A 21,865-nucleotide genomic window follows, 5' to 3' on the forward strand; every position below is an offset into this window, starting at 1 on the left:
CATCACTGCGGATCTGACAAGGCATTTTTTCCTGTTTTTTTTCTGATGGAGTCACAGCGCCTCCTTCAGGAGACAAACAGCGGCACACGATTCAAAGTGAAAGTGAAAGAAGTTCTGACATTTTGTAAGTTCTCTGTCAGACATTTCACATCGACTATATAGTGTGTTTCTCACCAAGTTGTCCTTTCTACTTTTGGAGTGCACATATAGACTGGATTGTTTGAATCTCCCTCCTCTTCGCCCAAACCCGCTTTTGTGAAATATGCTTTTCGCAATAATAACTGCTGAAAAATAGACATGTTCCAAAACAACACTCTTACATCACCAAATGTTATTATATACTGGAGTCAATTTGCGGATGATGTCACTTGAAGAGAAATTGACTTCTGTCTAATCATTTTTTCATAACAAATGAGGTCAGAGAAGTATTTTCTAGAATATTATTCATAGAATATAACCTGCTAAACATTATCTTATTCAGTTTAAAAAGATATAGATGGCAAATTTTTCTTTTGCAATGTTGGTCAAGAGACAGCTATTCATTTTACTGTGCATAAAGGTCTGGCATTTTATTATTGAAAATATTGATGGAAATTCTATTTTACAGTGGAAACAAACTCATGGGTGTCTATGCAAGTCAGAAAGACAAACTCACACGTTTGATTAATAAATTTTTTTAATGACTAAGTTCATTATAACATTCAGATTGAGTCTGGAAAATCATGTCAGTTTCTTGAGCAAAGTGCTTCAAAATATCCAGATCAAATGAAACATGAGAGACAGATAAAATATAACAGTTGTGACGCTGTGTGATGTTTCAGCAGAACTCGCTTGTCCTGTTGGAGAAACAGTGAAACGTCAAATCTACAGTGCTAATCCATTGGAGATTTGCCTGATAAATAACAAAGCTTTAAAAAAGGAGTGAAGACATACCATCAGACTCTTGCTTAGGCAAAGGTTCTTCAGCATTAGCTGTATCGGCATTCAGTGATTCAGCATCTAGAAAACCATGATAAAAGGAAGTGTGTAGTGGCAGATCAGTGCTATTCTCAGACATGAATAAAGCTGAAACAATATCTGAATATTTGAATTCTAAATAGTATCTGAAAAAGGCATTACAATGCATATAATAGTTGAATTAATGCTTGCAGTTTGCCTACCTAGTTTGTCGATAATTGGTTCTTTGAGGGAACTGTGAGACACAAGACAATCATATTGATCTCTTTCCTCCTCCTTGATCTCCACACTCTTCCTCAGCTGATAGGATCCATCATGGTTTGGTCTCATTCCTGAGGATTCAATCTCACGTTCAGGCAGAGATGTGTTATCTTTCCTAATGGTCATCATCACGTTTCTGGGGTAGAAGCCGGTGGCGAGACAGGTCAGTTTCAGCTTGGATCTGTCACTGATACACCTTATTACAAACAAATACACATCTGGAGGAGCTGAAAACACAGAAATCAGTTCATTAATCAGTTTCATCTCTATATGAAACCTGCAGATAATAAACAAACACATTTAAGCCTCATTCAGACTGTCAGTTCAAATATGATTTCTGTGCAAATCCGATTGGAATCCGAACACATTTAGCATGTGTGAACGGCAAAAAAAAAAAAATCACATTAAAACGTCAGACGTTGTTATTAGAAACATGCTGACAGTTGCTGCAGAAACAAAGTTGTTGCAGTTAAAGGTTCATTGTGTAATTTTAAGGAGGATCTGTTGACAGAAATGCAATATCATATACATAACTATGTTTTGAGTGGTGTATAAAGACCTTACTTAATGAACCGTTATGTTTTTATTACCCTAGAATGATTCATCTCTGTCTACACACACCGCGGGTCTCCTTCCATCAGGGATAGGCAAGTTCGGTCCTAGAGAGCCACTTTCCTGCAGAGTTTGGCTCCAGCACTGAAAAAAACCTCACCTGCCTATAGTCTTAGTACTCCTGAAGACATTGATTAGCTTGTTCAGGTGTGTTTGATTAGGGTTGGAACTAAATTCTGCAGGACAGCGGCTCTCTAGGACCGAACTTGCCAACCTCTGCCTTACATCGTCATGTTTCAACAGGAGCCCTGAACGGACAAACGCGTTTTGTCACTGTTGTTTTTCATGCAAAGATCAAGCAAAAGTCAGTGAATAAAACACTCACACAATGATGAACAAGTAACAATAATATTTGCAATAACGTATCGTTTTACTGAATAATTAAGTAAACCTAATTTCTTAATTTATCTTTGTAAAGAAACTTCATTGTTGAACTGGCTACTCTCTGCTGTCTCAGACGACGACATCACTTCCTGTCGGCCACTGTAACTTCTGCCTGTTGCAATATGTAACCTCACCACTAGATGCAGCTACAAATTACACACTGTACCTTTAAGTGCAGTGTGAGCAGAAAATTACAATATAATGGTGATATGTTTTGAGTCTGGCCTCCTACAGTAGTCCAGCACGCCAGCTACACATCGTGTCATGTTTTAAATAAGACAAATTTGTATTGCAATCCCCTCTATGTTGCTGCTGCTGTTGCTGTTGTTTTTTGCGCGTACCCACAGTACCAACACAACGTCATTTCCATAGAGAGCAATGAAGATATTTCGGAAAACAAAAGAGCGGCATGGACACACAAAACAAAACTGAAGAGATACACATTGTGGACAGTGAATAATTTAGGATCGGATTACATTCGGATTCACGGATAATCAGATTTGGACTGACAGTGTGAACACATCCAAACTCACAGCCGTTTCTGAGCTCCTCGTCTGCATATTCTCTGAATTTCTTGAGCCACGCCACACACTCATTCTCCAGGTAGCCTTTGGTGTATTGGTTTAGGATCGGCACATTGTCCCATTTTCTCTTGGTTAGTAGAGCTGTGTCAACTGGGGCGACCCATTGAGACTCTTTATCATCAAAAGACAGGAAGTTTTCTCCGTCATAGCCGTACTCAGAAACACCTTTGGAAAACGTCACTTCACTTCCCTGCTGCTCAACTTCACAACCGTGTCTCCACTGAAGAACATGAAGATCTGAAATAGAGATGAAGCTGAATGTTTGCAACAATAATAAAAAATAACATGATTAATTAATTTAGGTATAAGGTTAAACTGTATGAATGTTTCTCACCTGATGTATTGTGTCTCATGCGGTCCATCACAATCTTGACATTGACATTAAACCACTGTTCTTTGCTCTTTCTCGACTGAGTGCCTTTTTCCCAGTAATCTTCCTGCATTTTCTCTTTCATCCAGGACTGTGTGGGAATCTTTTTCTTTTCTTTACTATTGTAATAGTCAATCTGTCTGTCGTCTAGCAGACCCATAGCAGTGAATTCATAGATGCCCGGCAGATCCACAGGTTTGGACAAACCAGTGTAAATGTAATACAGAGAGTGTCTCTCTGCAATGAAGAGGAATAAAATACCCATAAAAAGGTGTGGTGGAAATTTTAAACTGAATATTAACCTAACCATGTTTCTAATATCTAACCTTATCTAACATACTAACACTTTGGAATACTAAAACGTTATGTTCTGTATTTTTGAATGTTGTTGGCCTATGTTGCCATACCCTTGTTGAATGTAAAAATATCATATATGGGCAGATCCGGCCCAAGGCATAAGCAAACTCAGTGGCTGCCTGGGGTCCCCTCGCCACCAGGGGGCCACCAATCAGTTTTTTTTTTTTTTTTTTTTTACATATTAAATATCTTAAGTGACATGAATATAAATTAATGAATAATTCAAGACAAGAAAATTCTAAATTTCATGATCAATATACCTGCCTACAACTGCTGCTGTGTCTGACAGCATATTGCGCATAAACTAGACACATTGCGTGCATAGATAATTTGTGCGCAACCGCGCATAGTTAAAGTAATGTTAAGCCATGTCACAAAAAAGGACGTATCCCTCTGGTGCAAAAAAAGATAAAAAAAAAAGGACAGAGGAGGAGAAAAAAGAGCAAGATAAAGGTATGTTTGCGTGATTATTTAAAGTATGTTTTGTGCAGCACAAATTGTGCTCACTTGAGGTAGCAGCTGGTCATGATCTTATATAAAGCCTGGTTCACACGGGACGATTTTAAAATTGTCGGCTGATTTTCCAAACCTGAGAGACCACATACACGGCGATAAAAAATCACGGCTCTAACAGTTTTGGTCGTACAGTGTGTGGTGCGCAGCCACACGGCTAAATCAACACATCACACACAAACCGATTTGACTCCCAAGCATTCCCTGGTCAGACAGAAAATCTCGCAAAATCCCTCGGGATCAAACGTGACTTCAGAGTAAACAATCATGGCGGACTAAGAGGATGCAGTGGCGATAGTTTAACCGAAAAAAAACTTTATCAAAAGAAGGACAAAAGAAAGGACTTTCTGGTGCGCCATGCTGCCGGGTGTTTTGATTTTGTTTCCCGGTGCTTCCTCTGCGCCTCGTCACCTCGCTTTCTGATTGAAGTAATCATTAAAACAAAGTTTGCTTTACCCTGTGATTTGAACAGGCACATTACAGACATCTTAGTCATTTTATTTTGTTTTCTTGTAAAAAAAAAAAAATAGAAAAGAAAGAATTTTTAGATTTTGCACTATATTCTAATTAGAGTTTTCCTGGTTGTTCCTGTGTTTTGCAACGAAGAATGCTTGTTTTTTTCCTGCAATGAAGGACTAAGCTTTTTAATAAAATGAAGAACTGCTGTGTTGATAACCAGATGAGACTTTCAGTTATTATTCTGTAGGTTTAATGTGAGTGTTGCAGTTCTCTGAGTGTTCAAAATTGCAGACACCATACCTGGAAAAGTTGAATGACTGAGAGTGCCATAAGAGGAAGTGGCTGATGTGTTTACCTTCAGCCCCCCACCCCCCACATACCCGTCTCCCCCCGTCCCCGTCCTGAAAGAGGAAGTGGACACTTCTGAAACGTCCACATGGAAAGAGGCAATAAGTGCAGGAAAAGGGGACAGTTCTCATTTTCAGACCGAGAGTGTCATCACAGCCTGATGATAAAACCTATGAGTCCAACAAGATCAACTGAATGACAATCCACACAGAAAGACTTCCGGGTCAGGTGCTGCATTTTCAATGATCACTACAGAGACCATTTCAAATGTAGTTAGTTATCATATTAACTTGATTGTTTTTGAATATCCACTGGTTTTTCAGCAATTCTTCATATTTCTTCTTCAACTAACTCTTTGAATCTGATTTTAATAGGTACCAGTAACAGGTATATATACGATATAGGGCACATTTTTACTAGAAAAGCAACTATATTGGTCACTCCATTTCATTAAAAGGCAATTTTCTAGATTCAATAGAAACAATAAATCTAAAATTCTAAACTTTTGAAATCACATGCTGTCATCACCAGGGGTACGAGAAGGAAATGCTTTTTAATTTGTGTCCATGGATTCAAGATTGTGTGAAGATTTCCAAATCTTCTTTTATATGCCTTCATTACTCAGAAAACCCTATTAAACATTACTTGACTGATTTGAGTACCTGGTTTGAGTAAAAGCAGGCGGGGCAAATGGTTTTTGATGCGGGGCAATTCTTAATAGACTTTTCACTAATTTCTTCCACTTCTGCATTCATCATTCTTCTTAGTTGCATACACTTATTTTCCAGTCTTGTTTAATGTTACTGTTACTGTTGTCAATACAACTAAACATTTTGGAAGAACGTCACATAAGTTGACTTGATAAATTCATGTTGATTTCCTAAAATCAACCTAAAATTCCTCACCATTATTGTGATTAGTGTTCCCTTTGCTTGGGCACTTGGAACTTAATTTATATCATTCAGATTCTCTTCCAATTGATGCAGTGATGCAACATGAAATCACAGTTATTTGATTTCAAAGGAAGTGAAGTAAGAAATATGATATATACAGTATTTATGCTTAAATTATTTCCATGTTCTTAATGAATGTATTTATGATGTACTACATTATTATCATGCTAAATAATGATCTTTTTACATTTTAATTGCAAACACTTATGGCATAAACTTTTAATTGGGTTGATATAATCCCTCTATATTTGTGACAATATCTTGCAATTTTGTTTGAGTCACACACAGACTTCAACATTCAGCATGCAAACCACAACAATGGTAACAAGTTTTTTTTTAATTACTTTAATTAATTAGACCATTGCAATTTTATTTGCTGTCTCTTGTCAGTATAACCCCAATAACTATAGCAAATACAATTTTAATGGTTAAATAAAGCCAAAAATGGTAAAACAAAGCAATTAATTTATTCATGCCGCAATGCAATCTGGGAGTACACTTCCTCAGATCACAGATAGAATTAAGTTGACAAAACTTAAATAGATTATGTAAGAATAACTTGATGTAATTAAGTTATGCTTACTTACTTAAATTAAGGCAACGAGTTTGCACAATTTAATTAAGTAAACTGAACTAATTCGTTTTTACAGTGTACCTCATGAGCAACGACAAAAAGTTTTAAATTGTGCAATGAATGACAAATTGCATTTGAGAAATAAAAACTGACTTTCTCAACTGCAACTGTAGGTCTATACAATTATTTTAAAGTGTTTAATCTATTTGATTTTGAAAGGTTAGGTTTACGTTCACTGTGTTAAACTCAATCACATGGCGACTGCATCGGACAATTGAAAATGAATATCCTAACGTTTAGACAGTCGCAAGGGGAATGCCACATTGTGTCTACGTTCAGTAGCTTCTGTCGGCAAAAGTTGTTCGATTTGGTGATATTCCACTCCTAATATATGGTTCCATATTCAGTTCATAAACTGCTAAGGCAGACAAAACGGTATGATTCTCTGGCCAGAGAGGGGTGTGTGAAAGTGTGTGAAAGATGGTGTTCTGAGAAACACCAAGACAAATACATTTTGTCAATCAAAACAGCTGTATCTAAATTTATAAAATATTTATAAAGTATAAATATTACCCCACTAGATAAAATATGCCCACTGGTGAAAATAATCCCAATAAATTAATGGCCATTGATGAATTTGACTAACTATCCTGAGTTATTGTTGTTGCAGAAAGAAGTGCCACACATGCGCAGCATATAACTTTGTGAAGGCAGAGAGCAAGCAAGCTTGCCCTGTCCACCCCATACTTTGATGTTTTCATTTTACAGGATGTCATGATGGATCCCATTGAACAGAACTGGTTCTGTAAAGTTTGTATTACATTATTATGACTTACTAATTTATTACACTTAATTATTAATAAAAGTCATAATTATAAGACAAAAGTAAAAATTATGACATACTACATCAAAATTATGACTTAAAAAGTCGAAATTTTGACAACATTTTAATGTTTAACTTTTAAGTCATCCTTCTGATTTTTTTTTAAAAACAGAACAAGATATAACAGTATACAGTAATATACAGAAAAATGCCAGAGTGTACAGACCACCCATTTATTAATGAAAAATACATGTATTCATGGAAAAATTTACAAGTCGTTTTTATTGACAATATTCTACAAAACAAGTCCTATAGTCCATGTAGGAAATTGTTTTAATGATTATGATGTTCTTTGGATTAATACACATATATAAAAATGCTGGGTTAACAAGTTGGGTTAAACTTGCAACTGGGTTGTTTTTTTTACCCAACCTGCTGGGTAACTCAACTATTGTTTAAAAATAACTATATTGCTTGCTTAAAATGAACCCAAAATCGACATTTATTAATTTGTTTAATAGATAACGTTTATTAATAAATTGAATAAATAATGATCAAACAGTAAACATTTATTTAATTGCTTTTCACTTTTTGATTATCACTGTTCCCTCGCGCCTTACAATACATGGTCATAGAGAGAGTATAGAAACCATTAAGAGGAGATTTTGAGAGGACAACGTGAATCCTTTTGGATATATACTTTAAATACTTTGTCGCCCTTTGTATTGAATGAGGTGTTCGATATTTACTTCGATATTTTTTAATATTTTTTAAAACATTTTTAATATATTTTGATATGTTTGGAAACTATATTCTGTTAAAGTTTAAGAGAGTTGAGGTATTTTTCTCCCTGTGAGGGGTTATATCTTTATTGAGAGTGCACCTAATTAAGGTGTTCATAAAGATTTGTATCCTATTTCACAAAGTTTGTGCCTGATGAAGACCTGATGGTCGAAACGTACAAGATGATAATAATAATGATAATAATAATAATAATAATAATTATAATTACCTGCTTGAATTGAAGGCAAAGTCCCAAAAAGAAGAAAGACACAAAGCAGAGCAAAGATCTTCATCGTGACACTCGTGATCAATCCAGCCTATAAATGTGTGTAAGCGAGATGCGAATTTCCTGCAATCTGGTCTGAGAGAGATGTGCACACTGCAGTGACCTGGTTAAATCTTGTGGAGAAAATAAATACCACAGTCAATGAGAAAAGAAAAAAAACACTGAGGTTTGCAAATGTTATGTGAAAGTGCACTCAAATATCACGTGACCAATTTAAAAAAGAACACTTCACACTGTGGTTGTAACATTTATGTTCTCAAAAGGACGATGAAGCCACCGAGATCCAAATAATGAGATGATCTATTCCAAGACACATATGCGAAACGGCCAAGGAGGATGCTGGGAACTGTAGTGCAGACGGGGACTAACATTAGACCGTGGCGATGACAGTGACAGAGACGATGACATTAGGTGGTGACTGTGACAGCAGTTGTTTACTGCAATAAAGTATGGTTGTACTGAACAGCTATAGGGGGCTACAAAAGAATTTCACTGAATACGTTTGAGTTTTCTGATGGCATTAAATAATGTAAAACTGTGTCTGCGTGGCTTTACTCCACATTTCACTAAACAACAGTTTTGAGCTAATTTACACATCTCTTGGTTACAATATTTTTTTAAATGTGTGCTTGGTATTTAATCAAACAAAACTTGAAAAAAAATCACAAAAAAAGCTGATTTTTTTAAAGTTTTATCATACAACAGCACCCAGTTTGTATCTGTGAGCTGTAGTACTTGCATCGAGATTTGCAGCAATGCCACAAACCAAAGTCATTTCTGTTACAGACAGGATGTGGTACACCTTCCCCCCATAGATATATGTATGTTTTTTTTTGTTTTGTTTTTTTACGAAATATGTGGACAACTGACATATATTTACAGAAATCAGGTTAATTTCTAGGCAATATAAAGAGTTAATGTACAACTTTACATCTGATTTGTGTGTTATTCTCTGTTGAGGGGCATGTGTCCTCCAGTCTAACCCTCTAAACTTTACTTAGAAAATAAACAGCTAAATATTTGTTTCATTTTTTTAAACACCACATCCTAATGTGCCTTAACAAGTTAAGTTTTTTTAACTTATTTATGTCAAAGATACATCCAATGATGCTGGGATGTATCTTCAGTGATGTTCCTGAGGTCACTGGGTGTTTCATACACCCTCACCCAGGTGACCCAGCAGGGTTGATCAGACCCTTGTGTCCTCATATGGAGTCAGAAGCATCTGAGGTCGCTTCATGCCATTTATATCCCCGGAGCCCTGAACTGTGCAGCCGACGAGCTCTCACGGCTTCAGCCCCTCCCGGGAGATAGGCGACTCCATCCCCAGTAGGTTCAGCTGATTTGGGACCAGTTCGGGACGCACAGTTAGATCTGTTTGCCTCTCACGACTCGACCCATTGCGACCTGTATTATTCCCTGACCGAGGGCACGCTCGGCACGGATGCACTGGCGCACAGCTGGCCGCGGGGCAGCAAGTATGCGTTTCCCCCAGTGAGCCTTCTTGCGCAGACCTTGCGCAAGGTCAGGGAGGATGCGGAGCAGGTCATTCTGGTCGCGCCGTACTGGCCCGCCCAGACCTGGTTCTCCGAACTAGTACTCCTCGCGACAGCACCTCCCTGGCCGATCCCTCTGAGGAAGAACCTTCTTCCTCAGGGACGGGGCCACCTATGGCAACCTCGTCCCGATCTCTGGAACCTCCACGTGTGGCTCCTCGATGGGACGAGGCAGGTTTGAGTACCCTACCACCAGCGGTGGTGGCTACCATCACTTCCGCTAGGGCGTCGTCCACGTGACACGTCTATGCGTTGAAGTGGAACCTCTTCGTCAGCGGGTGCTCTTCTCACCGAGAAGACCCCCGGAGATGCTCGATCAGCGTTGTGCCTTCCTTCCTTCAACAGGGGCTGGAGCGAAGGCTGTCTCCCTCCACCCTGAAGGTCTACGTTGCCGCTATTGCCGCACACCATGACCTCATCGAAGGTAAGTCGGTGGGGAAGCACGACCTGGTTATCAGGTTCCTAGAGGAGCGAGGAGACTAAATCCGTCCCCCTCCTCTCGTTCCCTCTTCGGACCTCTCAGTGGTTCTAACTGCCCTGAAGAGTGCTCCATTTGAGCCCCTGCAATCAGTCGAGCTTAAATTCCTGTCTATGAAGACAGCGCTCCTGGTTGCACTGGCCTCCATCAAGAGGGTAGGGGACCTGCACGCATTCTCCATTGACGAAGCGTGCCTGGAGTCCGGGCCGGCTTACTCTCACGTGATCCTGAGACCCCGGCCTGGATACGTGCCCAAGGTTCCTACCACTCCCTTCCGGGACCAGGTGGTGAACCTGCAAGCGCTGCCCCTGGAGGAGGCAGACCCAGCCTTGCACTGCTCTGTCCAGTACGCGCTCTCCGCGCCTATGTAGATAGGACGCAGTGTTTCAGGACCTCAGACCAGCTCTTTGTCTGTTATGGTGGGAAGCTGAAGGGAAAGGCTCTCTCAAAGCAAAGGTTGTCTCACTGGATAGTGGACGCCATTGCTTTGGCATACCAGCAGCAAGGTCGACCGTGCCCCCTTGGTGTGACTGCCCACTCCACCCGGAGTGTGGCATCCTCTTGGGCTCTAGCGCATGGCGCCTCGCTAACAGACATCTGCAGAGCTGCAGGCTGGGCGACACCTAACACATTCGCCAGATTCTATAATCTCCGAGTGGAGCCAGTGTCCTCTCGTGTACTCGCTTCAACCAGCTAGTACTGGACCCGCTCAGGTGTCTTCGCTTGCTCGCCATTCCACTCCACGGACTGGATACGTGCGATATTCTCCTCAGGTGAGCTTCCCCGAAAGCCCTGAGCTCCTCCAGCACTCCTGACCTCGGCGCCAGTGTCTATTGCCTGCGTGTCGGCAAGGTGCCTCCCGTGTGCATGGTCCCTCCTCTGAGCGACCCCCACATGTGTATTTCCACTGTAAGCCTCTTTGAGCATGTGTCTTTCCCTTGGCAAGCCACCTTGCCACCCCTGGGGTTGAAATATTCCACCTGCGGCTGGACACCCCAGTGTTCTCCATATGTCTCCTTCGGGTCATATGTGTATTCTCTAAGTCCCCCCCCTCTGGGTTGGCAGTAATTGCATATTTCCCCTAAACTTTGGGATATGCTCCCCAGTGTACCTTGGTATTCCTGTGCTAAATAGGAGTCCTTCGTCCGTGCCAGTCTCACGACAGGGATCTCAGATTTACGCAGGGCACTGGAAGACAGCTGAGAAGGTGGCGTGATTAGACTGGTAACCCCATTCGTCGTCATCCGACGTAACTCGGAGTGACAACGAAAGGGAACGTCTCGGTTACGTATGTAACCCTCGTTCCCTGAGTAGGGAACGGAGACGTTACGTCTTCCTGCCACTTTCCGCTGTACCGCGGGGATCGCCTGAGCTCAGTCTTGGCTCCTCAGTGAAGAAACATATCTGCCTGTTGCCGGCGTCCTCCTTTTATACCCACGAGGTAAGGCGGAGATACGCTATGCAAATTCCGCAGACCCATGGCATTTCTTTGCCATTGGCTCGTTTTGTAATACTCGAATTCGATAGGTGTTCTAAGCGAAACACCATTCGTCGCCATCCGACGTAACGTCTCCGTTCCCTACTCAGGGAACGAGGGTTACATACGTAACCGAGACGTTTTAAACACGAAACTAAACCACCAGTAGGGGGCGACAGGTGACCGCCTTAACGAGTGAGTTATTGAGTCATTTATTCAAGTGATTCGTTCAAACAGCTGAACAGTTCAGGAATGAGGCAGTTAATCGGTCATTGATTCTTTGACTCAACTGATTCATTCAAAGTGCTGAATCATTCAGTAATGCGGTGATTTGTTCCGGTGTATATACCACTATGTAGGCTACATTAATGGTGCGTTTACGTGCTATGGAACAATGATATTTTCCACTTGTGAACTGGTATTTACCAGTGTGTTGCGTTCAAGTGCTTTTGTTGTCCTAATGTTGTAAAAAGATGGAGATCCTGTTATTTAGCTAAAACTATTCTAGATTGCTTAAGTCATCTGCTACAGCAAGAAGATGATTCATCAAAAGTCAAATGGTAGATAATATGCTGTATATTTTCTAGATCATTAATAGTACATATTTTTACCATTCACGACTCTCGTATTGCTCTCCCCCATTTTGAAAAGGTCAAAGGTTATCTAATCTCGGCAACTCGTGCATCAAAATATTCTACGAGCTGCCCAGTGGAAAATACCACATGAGGGGGTGTTCATGTGCATTTTCCACGTCGGCTTTCGGTATTTACCATAATTACCATTGCACGTGAACGCACCATAATTATGGAGAGTAGCGATATTGAATATATGATTGGTGTCAAATTTACCAAGCTATTGTGATGGATATTTAATACATAAGATAGTAAACGGTCTTCTGGAACTATCATGTTTCTGACTAAATCTGACCTTTAGATGATCTAACCTTATGATAAACTTTTACCTGACTTCCCCTTTGGGTCTAATATTATGACTAACTCTTACCTGACTTCCCCTTTTAGGCATCCTAACATTCTAACATGTGTACTGTTCGAAACTATTCAAAACTCATGACTTTGGTTGTGTGATATGGAATATATGATTGGTATCAAATTTACCAAGCTGTCATTCAAACAGTATCATCAAATTAAAAATGAAGGAACACTCCATGCCTAAGCTGGATATATAGGTAACATATATAGGCTATCTGAGTGCAAATATTTGGATTATCTTGCTGTATATGTGTAATTTTCTTTACAGTTTCTGTCCAATAGTGACCAAAGCGCCATTTAAAGCAGTTAATAAAATAATATCAAAAGTCCAACAAAAGTAAGTATAATCAATTGTCTTTCAAACAATGTTTATGTAAATCAATAAATTGACCCCTTGTTTGTTCCCTTCTAGGTTTCACTCTTATTTCATTCAGTTCTTTGGAAAAATAAATAGAATAAGTTCAAACCAGTAACCACCAGTAACATTAACTTATAACTTCACCTTATAACTTAATTTTAATTTAGAAAATAATCAATTAAAGTTAAAGGGATGGTATAGAGTGTTTTTTGTGTGTGTGTGTGTGTGTGTGTGTGTGTGTGTGTGTGTGTGTGTGTGTGTGTGTGTGTGTGTGTGTGTGTGTGTGTGTGTGTGTGTGTGTGTTGTGTGTGTGTGTGTGTGTGTGTGTGTGTGTGTGTGTGTGTGTGTGTGTGTGTGTGTGTGTGTGTGTGTGTGTGTGTGTGTGTGTGTGTGTGTGTGTGTGTGGAGCTCAAAAACTTTAGTTTTAGCCTTTTATGTTCAAACCTGAGTCGGACAAAGATGGAGAGACTCAAGAAGTGACAACATGTAGAATGCAACAGGACATTTCTGAATGGTTAGTTGATGAATTTATGTAGCTGATGTGGAGTTAACTATCTTAAAGTCATTGATTATCATATTCTGTCATGATAATCTATTAATCGCTCATGTGTGAACTGTTGTAAGATGCCTACAGAGTGACATAGTATTGCATTTGTGTTACGTACTGTATTGCATGTGAAAAGACAGATGCGACAGCTTGAGCAGACTCAGAAATGTGCTCGACTACAACAACTCTTCCTCTTCTCAACACTGCTTGTGTTCCCGGGGGCAGGGCTTATGTAAATATTAGGGTTTGTGATGTCACTCATCCGGGAGAAAGCTCATGTCCCTATGAGTCGTTTGTTGTTGTCAACAACCCCTTTTAATTCCTTATTTGATACCTTTTTAAATTTTTGTTGAATTGGTTTCTCATTCTGGCTTCTAATTTTCAAAACAAAATAAAGAAAGGCGAGAAAAATAATTAAAGCAATTACATTTGGTCAAGCAACACAGTTAATAATAAAAAATAAAAAAATAACCCCCAAAAAATCACATTTAATTCCTTTCACAGTAATTTAGCCCCTAAATTAGTTCAGTAACACAGTCTCTAAAGTTATATTCATTTCAGAACCTTGTGAATATGGCTGAAATCATTGAATGACAATGATATCGTTCGTTACTCAGTCACTCTTCTGCGATCGAATCCTTCAAAAATGAACAGTTAAAAGTGTAAGTGCTGTTAGTTCACTTTCCTAGCATCCAAATCGGCAACAATAATGTCAGTTTCATGAAATCGCGTAATTACATGAATTCATGTAATTAGCAGCAAACACTCGACAGGATGACGATGAAATAAAATCATGAAAGATAAAAAAGAAGGGAAAAGAAAAAAAAACCTAACCAAGACCCGATAAACTTGAACGTAGGCTGGGCGATATATCGCATCACATTGTTATGCGCATCTCGTCAGTAAAGCCGGTTCCTTGATTAGTAGTAAATCACCTTCACCTGCTTTCAGATGGAGCGGCATTTACTACAAAGAGTCGTAGTTAACTGACAAGCTGAGCCATATCGCATTAATATCGCGGACGTATCGCCAGCGATAATTAATGCGATATGGCTCAGCTTGTCAGTTAACTACGGCTCTTTGTACACAGCAAAATTCTCCAGTGTTTAACACTCCTGGGAGTGTATATGACTCCACACTCAAGAGTGTTGAAGTTAATGAGATAATTAAGTGATTAATTGAGTGATGATTGAGCATTATTGAAGACACCTAAAGCAGAATCACTGAAGGAGAAAATCTCAAATTGTAAGCCACCGTTATGGCGATCAGTGTTTGCTTTAGTTGTGCTCTTGACCCTTATATTATTAACTTTAGATTTTGTTTGGCTGATGTATCTGAGTTATAACTGCCAGATGAACAAAGAAAAAAGTGATCTAATGGTGTTGGTTATATTAATATAATATAAAGGATTTCTTAAAAGTTGTTTTAAAAAAAAATCTTTCTTTTAGGCACACACAGACGTCAGGATTCAGTCAATGCATCTCAACAATGGTGACGAGCAGAATATTCAATTAGGAAAAGTAAATTACATAGACATTCAGATAATAATTTATTCATACAGCAATGCATGATGGGAGCCATTAATGAGTTGTGATTGGTGGCAACCACTGCAACATGCATTATTATTGTCACCATTGTTGAGATTCACAGGCTGATTATTGATGTCTGTGTTTCTAAATAAAATCATTCGAAAGTGTTTTGATAAGAACAATGTTTATAAAATTTTTGGATAATAAGAATGATTTCCATTACACCAGAATAGAGGTTAAAACTTCATGCTGATTTGTACTCGGCTTTCGCCAAGATAACCACCAACTAAGACGTAGCTTTACAGTAACCTATGCTTCTACATCCATTTACGCTTCTTTCCATCTGGTGACGTGAATCACCTTCTGACTGGTGTTAATACAGTGTATTGTGCGTCAGCACACACAACGGCTGCAACCACAGTGCGGTCCCCCCATAACAACCCTCTGGATTGAGCGGAGTAGGGAACATCTCTAGGGTCTTCAAGTGGGCTCCGTCCTCAGTGTTTCGTCGACTAGCCCACGACACCTCAAGAGGGCTCGACAGTGACTCTGGCGTCCCAGAGTCACCCCCCTCCGTCCCCCACTCAACTCAGCCCAGCTTACTGACCTCTACTTCCCTCTTGCTGCTGAGACCTAACCACAATCTCACAATCTCTCCGCAACCCAACTATACGCGCCAACCCGTTTGACTAAGGCTGTCGAGCCTCACTGGTGCGTTAATATGCAGTTTCAGTGGCAACGGTTCCGTATGGCATACCACCTACCGCAAAACACAATATCTGCCCAACCACCCATCATTCACGCAATATACACAGGAACGTAATGACTGTAAATACTATACAACCTATACAAATAAACCAACAGACTCTTCAAGTTTTCTACGAAACCGTAGCATGGCGGCCTGTACACAGCCAGCTAGAATCTTTCCGTCTCAACCACAGCCAGTTGCTGCTCCTTTCTGCTGCTTCAGATAAGTTCTTTACTGTGCGACGCAACTCTTGGCTACTGAATCCGACGTCTCTGAGGAACCGGGTTGTAGAGTGTGCCACAAAACCTCGACAACCAACTTCCACTTGATAAACCTGGACTCTCCATCCTCGCTGTTCTGCTTCAGTGGCCAGATGAGCATACCGCAGTTTCTTCCTCTCATATGCCTCATCTACCGCATCCTCCAATGGCACTGTTAACTTTATCAGTTGAACAATGCGTGCTGATCCAGACCACAAAACAATATCTGTTCGTAGGTTAGTGGTGGCAATCTCAGGTGGAAAAATAAGCCTTTGATCAAGATCAGCCAGCATCTTCCAGTCCCTAGCAGCTTCTAGTTGTCCTGGGCGAGAATTGGTGTTAGCACCTTTTCTTGGTGGTTGCTCGCCTGGGCGGAGGAATATTGTCTTCTGCGTGTAATGTTTTGCTAGAACAGGCGGCAACTTATTGGTCATACTACGCTTGCCTTCCAATGCTAAAGCCAAACATCGCAATACTTGGTCATGGCGCCAAGTAAACCGACCTTGGCAAAGAGCCACCTTACATCCTGTCAAAATGTGCCTTAATGTGGCAGGTGATGAACACAAAGGACAAGAGGGATCCTCTCCTACCCAGAGGTTTAGGTTCTGCGGTGATGGGAGAACATCATATGTTGACCTAATAAGGAAACTGATCCTACTCTCTTCCATTGACCAAAGGTCTTGCCAGCCCATTTTGCGTTGTTCCACACTCTCCCATCTCATCCACTCTCCCTGCTTGGCCTGGTAAATGGCCTTTATACATCTCATCCTCTCCTCCTGCTTTCACACCTCGTTGACTACCAGCTTCCTCCTTTGAGCTGGGCCTGCATTGTGCCATTTAGGAGGAGCTAAACTGAGCCCAAACCCCCCTCTTCCATGCTGTACCTGTCCCACGATATCCCCAATTTGAAGGTCAGCCTTTGCCTCTACTACAGATTTCTTTGCTGACCACTTTCTACTAGTTTTTACCACAGGGGCTGCCTCCCTTACACATCTGTCGTGTGACACTGCTAAAGTCATTTCCAGTCTGACCTTGGCACACTTAAACCCCTCGGTTAAAGCAGAGACTGGCAGCTGCAATACTCCTTTACTATAAAGTCCCACTCTGCTGAGGCAGCGTGGAACTCCCAACCATCAAAAATCATATGCTGTAGAAGCTCAAAGCTGTTGCTAACAAGTTAAACCAACCTATCTCAATCAGTTTCATTTTTCAAATGATTATGCCAAAACAAAACCAACACTATCAGACCACACTTTTCTTTGTTCATTTGACTGTTATAAATCAATAACAGCAGACAAACACAATTTAAATTGAAAGTATAAGGTTCAAGAGTCCAACTAAAGCAAACACTGATCGCCATAACGGTGGCTTACAATTTGTGATTTTCTCCTTCAGTGATTCTGCTTGTTAACATCAGGTGTCTTCAATTATGCTCAATCATCACTAAATTAATCACTTAATTATCTCAATATCTTTAACACTCTTGAGTGTTAATTTAACACTCATATCTGCATCATATCTTCCATCTGAAAGCAGGTGAAGGTGATTTACTACAAATCAAGGAACCGGCTTTACTGACGAGATGCTCACAATGTCATGCGATATATCGCCCAGCCCTAATTAACAGAGCAATTCCAATAGGCTCCTCACACAGGTTCCCTGGCCCTAATGATAATTTTGCTAAAAATTTTGCTTGAACGTGTTAAATAAATTTTTAGCATTTCTGTAATACATTTTAATTTTGCAACTAATAATGCATTAAAATATGTATTCAATGTACAAAACTAGTGTATTAAATGGCAAATATAAATTATATAATAGAATAATTTAGAAAAAGTAAGGTCCATGGAGGCTTCCATGTCATTCCGCCATCTTGAAAAACTATAATAACAGAGAGGGTCAAAAAGTACTAGGCCAATGCATTTCCACAACGCGTTTTTGTTCAGAGCCAGCGTCACGTAACTGAAAGCAGCAAAAACGGAGGAGCAGAGCAGGCAGTTTGTTTGAAATAAGAAACCTGTTCACCCTAAGGAAAACTCGACTAAGTGCTATTAGAAGACATCCTGTCATAGCTTTATGGTACATAACAGCTACCGTAGATGCAACACGTATTTGAAAAAGGAGGCGCTGGAGAGCACAATTCGTTTGAATGCAAAATACAATTTCACCGCTAGATGGGAGAAATTCCTACACAATGTCCCTTTAATTATCTTATTAACTTTAACACTGCTTCAGTGTTCAACACTCTTGAGCGTGGAGTCAAATAAACTGCCAGGAGAGTTCATTTCGTTAATAACCTGCTTTCGTACTGACACACTACAGCAAAATATACTGTAATAAATATACTTTTTGGGGAGGTGAAAATATTAACGTGTCTAAGACACAATAATACTTACAGAGTAGCCTAATGTCAAAAAATCCAATTACATAATCTCTGGAAGAAAAAAAAATAGAATGAACTTACTGTTAGGACGTTCAGCACTATTACTTCGCCGTCGCTGTTTCTCTGGAAGAAAAAAGACAGATGGTTGTGATATAGGTCAGTCAATTCAAAATGATTTTCTTAAAAATCCACGCTGTTCTATAATTCGTCATCATTCTTCATAACCTTTCCTATAATTTTCAAAGTCTGTGATTATTTTCATGATTTAACACTTACTTGGGTCTAATAACGCTCGTCCTCTCTTTTGCGAATAATGCCGTGTTAAGTCTAGACGAAACCAAGCACAATATAAAATAAACATCCAAAATACAGAACACATAGCAGAGGTTACAAATCTGTAGATTTTAAATTCCATGTGAGAAAATACAGTGAGAAAGTTATTTGGGTTATTTTGCATCCTGCATTACACAGCAAAATCCCCGGTGTTAAATTAACACAGTGTTCATATGAGTCCACACTCTACAGAGTGTTAAATTAACACTGAAGCAGTGTTAAGTTAATGAGATAATTAAGTGATTAAATGAGTAATGATTGAGCATTATTGAAGACACCTGATGTTAACAAGCAGAATCACTGAAAGAGAAAACCATCATTTTTAAGTCATCGTTATGGAGATCAGTGTTTGCTTTAGTTGGGCTCTTGACCCTTAAAACATTAACTTTAGATTTTGTTTGGCTCCTGTATGTGAGTTATAGCAGCCAAATGAACAAATAGACAAGGTGATCTTGTCTATTTGTCACAAGATCAAGATCAAGATCTTGTGATCTTGATCTTGTCTTGATCCTACTTCCTACTCAGCTACTGTTCAGACGCTCTCGCTTACTGCTCCGCGCTTTGCTCTATCGCTTTTATATTTCTATATTTTATCTCCTTTTATCACCTAATTTTAACTTCAGCAAATCAGCACAGTGCTCAAACGTTTGGATTACTACAAAAAAAAGCAGAATTATTTTATTCAACCAGCCTCCCACTGAAAGCTTACATTCCGGGGAAGAGAAAACAAAACTGCCTATCATAAGGATAAGAAAATGCCTCCTCTGGAATCTACTTGCTGCTCCAACTGCCACAGACTTTTACAAAGGATTGCAATTCTTGAAACAAAGTTAATTGCGGGACCACCAAACCAGACGGAACACACAACAGAGCTTCGTCATGGACGTCCTCAGCATACAGCCGGTGAGTCCCATGAATCTAGTGCTTCTCGACAGGCCATACTGAGTGTAGAGAAACAAGCCGATCGTTTTACTAATCGATGGCACAAACAGGGTGCGAGACCCAAAGGCACTCGAGACATCAGATTGTCACGAGCATCACATATTACTGCAGTAGCATCCTCTACCCCAGATACGGCTCTGACAAGGACTGCAAACACTGGTCTCCTACCACCGCCTATACATCTTGAGAACAGATTTGAAGTATTAATGAATGAGGAATCCCCAAATTTGATGAATGTGATCACACACAGACAGAATCAGCCAGTAGCTAACACTGATGCTAACTGGGGCTCAAGGTCGAGCAGACAGCGGCACTCAGCTCACAGTGCATCCGAGCCCAGGACTCTGATAGTGGGCGACTCCGTAATCAGAAACATTAATAGCAGGGATACAACAACGTGCTGCCTTCCACAAGCAACAACATCTGATGTAAACAGGGAACTTCAGAACATTCTGATGAAACATAAGACTGCAAATCGACTCATCATTCATGTGGGGAAGAATGATATTCATAAAGAGCAGTCGGAACTTCTTAAAAAGGATTTCAATGAACTTTTTGAAACACTTAAAAGACTGAAAGTTCAAACATTCATCAGTGGACCACTCCCAGCAAGAGGAACAAACAGGTTTTCACGGTTGCTTGGGCTTAATACATGGCTGCAAAAAACCTGCAATATAAAAGGAGTGAACTTTATTGACAACTTCAATCTTTTCTGGAGTCAGAGGCAACTGTTTCAACAGGATGGCCACCACCCAAACAAACTTGGTTCAAGAGTGCTAAAGGACAATATCTACTTCTCCCTCCGTCATCCTTCTGCAATGTGTGCCAATCCACTCAACCTGAATGGCACACACACACCTGGATACAGTATGAATGACCACAGGATTTCACTTCAGCCCCTGAATGGACATGCGGTTGACACATCACACAAGGACAGTGATAACACCACTCAGCCACAACAACCTCTGCTCACGGACACAATCTCAGCTGAGCCCTGCCCACAGAGCTCACCACAGACAGACTGTGACATACCAGCACTGCTCCAATATACAGCACCCAAGGACGACTTTCTGGAAAACAGACAGGGAAACCAGGACAGCATATTACAGCCTCCAATAACACCAGAGCAAAAATCACTCTCACTGGAAACATTATCACTCTCTCCAGCATCTCCACTTCTGTGCTTCTCAGAGAAAATGGAACAACTGGTGCACGCTGGAACTAGACTATCCCACTCTTTTGCTGCGAGACCCCAGATACCAACCAAAAAACGCCAGGCCCCACAACCACCAAAGCCTACGGGCCCAGCTCGCCCTCCCCCTCCTCCTGTGAGAGCTCTTCGGCCTCTGCCACAGCGCCAGGGCCCACACCCTCCTCCGGCGGCTCGAGGTGAACCAAAAACAACTGATACCAGCTCTCAGTGATATGTGTCGGGTCCCCGCTATGATAACAATAACTTTCTCAAATGTTTACAGAACAAGCGGGAACCCAGTGTGCCTGTATCTTTTTCTATTGCTGTTCAATTACATGATAGAAAGTCTAAGGCCTTCAAAAGCCGTACAGCAAACCCATCTAATCTGGTGCCTATTACACGACATACCAAGATTGCTGTGGGGACAAAAAGTAAGACTGTTAAGTTAGCACTTTTAAACATCCGCTCACTTAAAAATAAATCACTTTTAGTCAATGACTTAATAACCACATACAACCTGGATTTTATGTTGCTAAATGAAACTTGGCTAGAAGAAAGTTGCAGTGCAACAGTCCTCAATGAAACAGCCCCTCCTAACTTTACTTTTATGAGTGTCTGCAGAGCTGTCAGAAGAGGCGGAGGTTTAGCTGCTCTTTATAAAGATGTCTATCAATGTAAGCAAATATCATTTGGGAATTACCCGTCTTTCGAATATCTGGGTATTGTGTTAAAAGGTGCTCCACGCATTTTACTTATCATTGTTTACAGGCCTCCAAAATACTCTCCAGCTTTTGCTGAGAACTTAACAG

At 40.3% G+C, this 21,865-nt stretch overlaps 1 protein-coding gene across 2 annotated transcripts; it reads right to left on the minus strand.

The window, feature by feature from the left end:
- Window positions 1–542: 542 nt before the first annotated feature.
- On the minus strand, window positions 543–19,002 carry LOC143711135 (zinc-alpha-2-glycoprotein-like). 2 transcript variants are annotated; one of them, XM_077202473.1, is made up of 7 exons: window positions 18,866–19,002; window positions 18,671–18,712; window positions 3,133–3,405; window positions 2,748–3,035; window positions 1,161–1,445; window positions 934–999; window positions 659–836 (listed from the first exon to the last, which is right to left on the minus strand). In XM_077202473.1, exons 1-7 carry the CDS (start codon window positions 18,966–18,968, stop codon window positions 748–750), a joined length of 1,146 nt encoding a protein of 381 aa, XP_077058588.1. In that variant the 5' UTR covers window positions 18,969–19,002; the 3' UTR covers window positions 659–747. The 2 variants fall into 2 exon arrangements, with proteins under 2 accessions (XP_077058589.1, XP_077058588.1); XM_077202474.1 differs by lacking the exons at window positions 18,671–18,712; window positions 18,866–19,002 and adding an exon at window positions 8,208–8,368 and having other exon boundaries at window positions 543–836.
- Window positions 19,003–21,865: the final 2,863 nt, after the last annotated feature.

The sequence above is a fragment of the Siphateles boraxobius genome, unplaced genomic scaffold, assembly GCF_051911475.1.
Source record: "Siphateles boraxobius isolate OS27281-9 unplaced genomic scaffold, OSU_SipBor_1 49, whole genome shotgun sequence".
In the NCBI taxonomy this organism is placed as follows: Eukaryota; Metazoa; Chordata; class Actinopteri; order Cypriniformes; family Leuciscidae; genus Siphateles; species Siphateles boraxobius.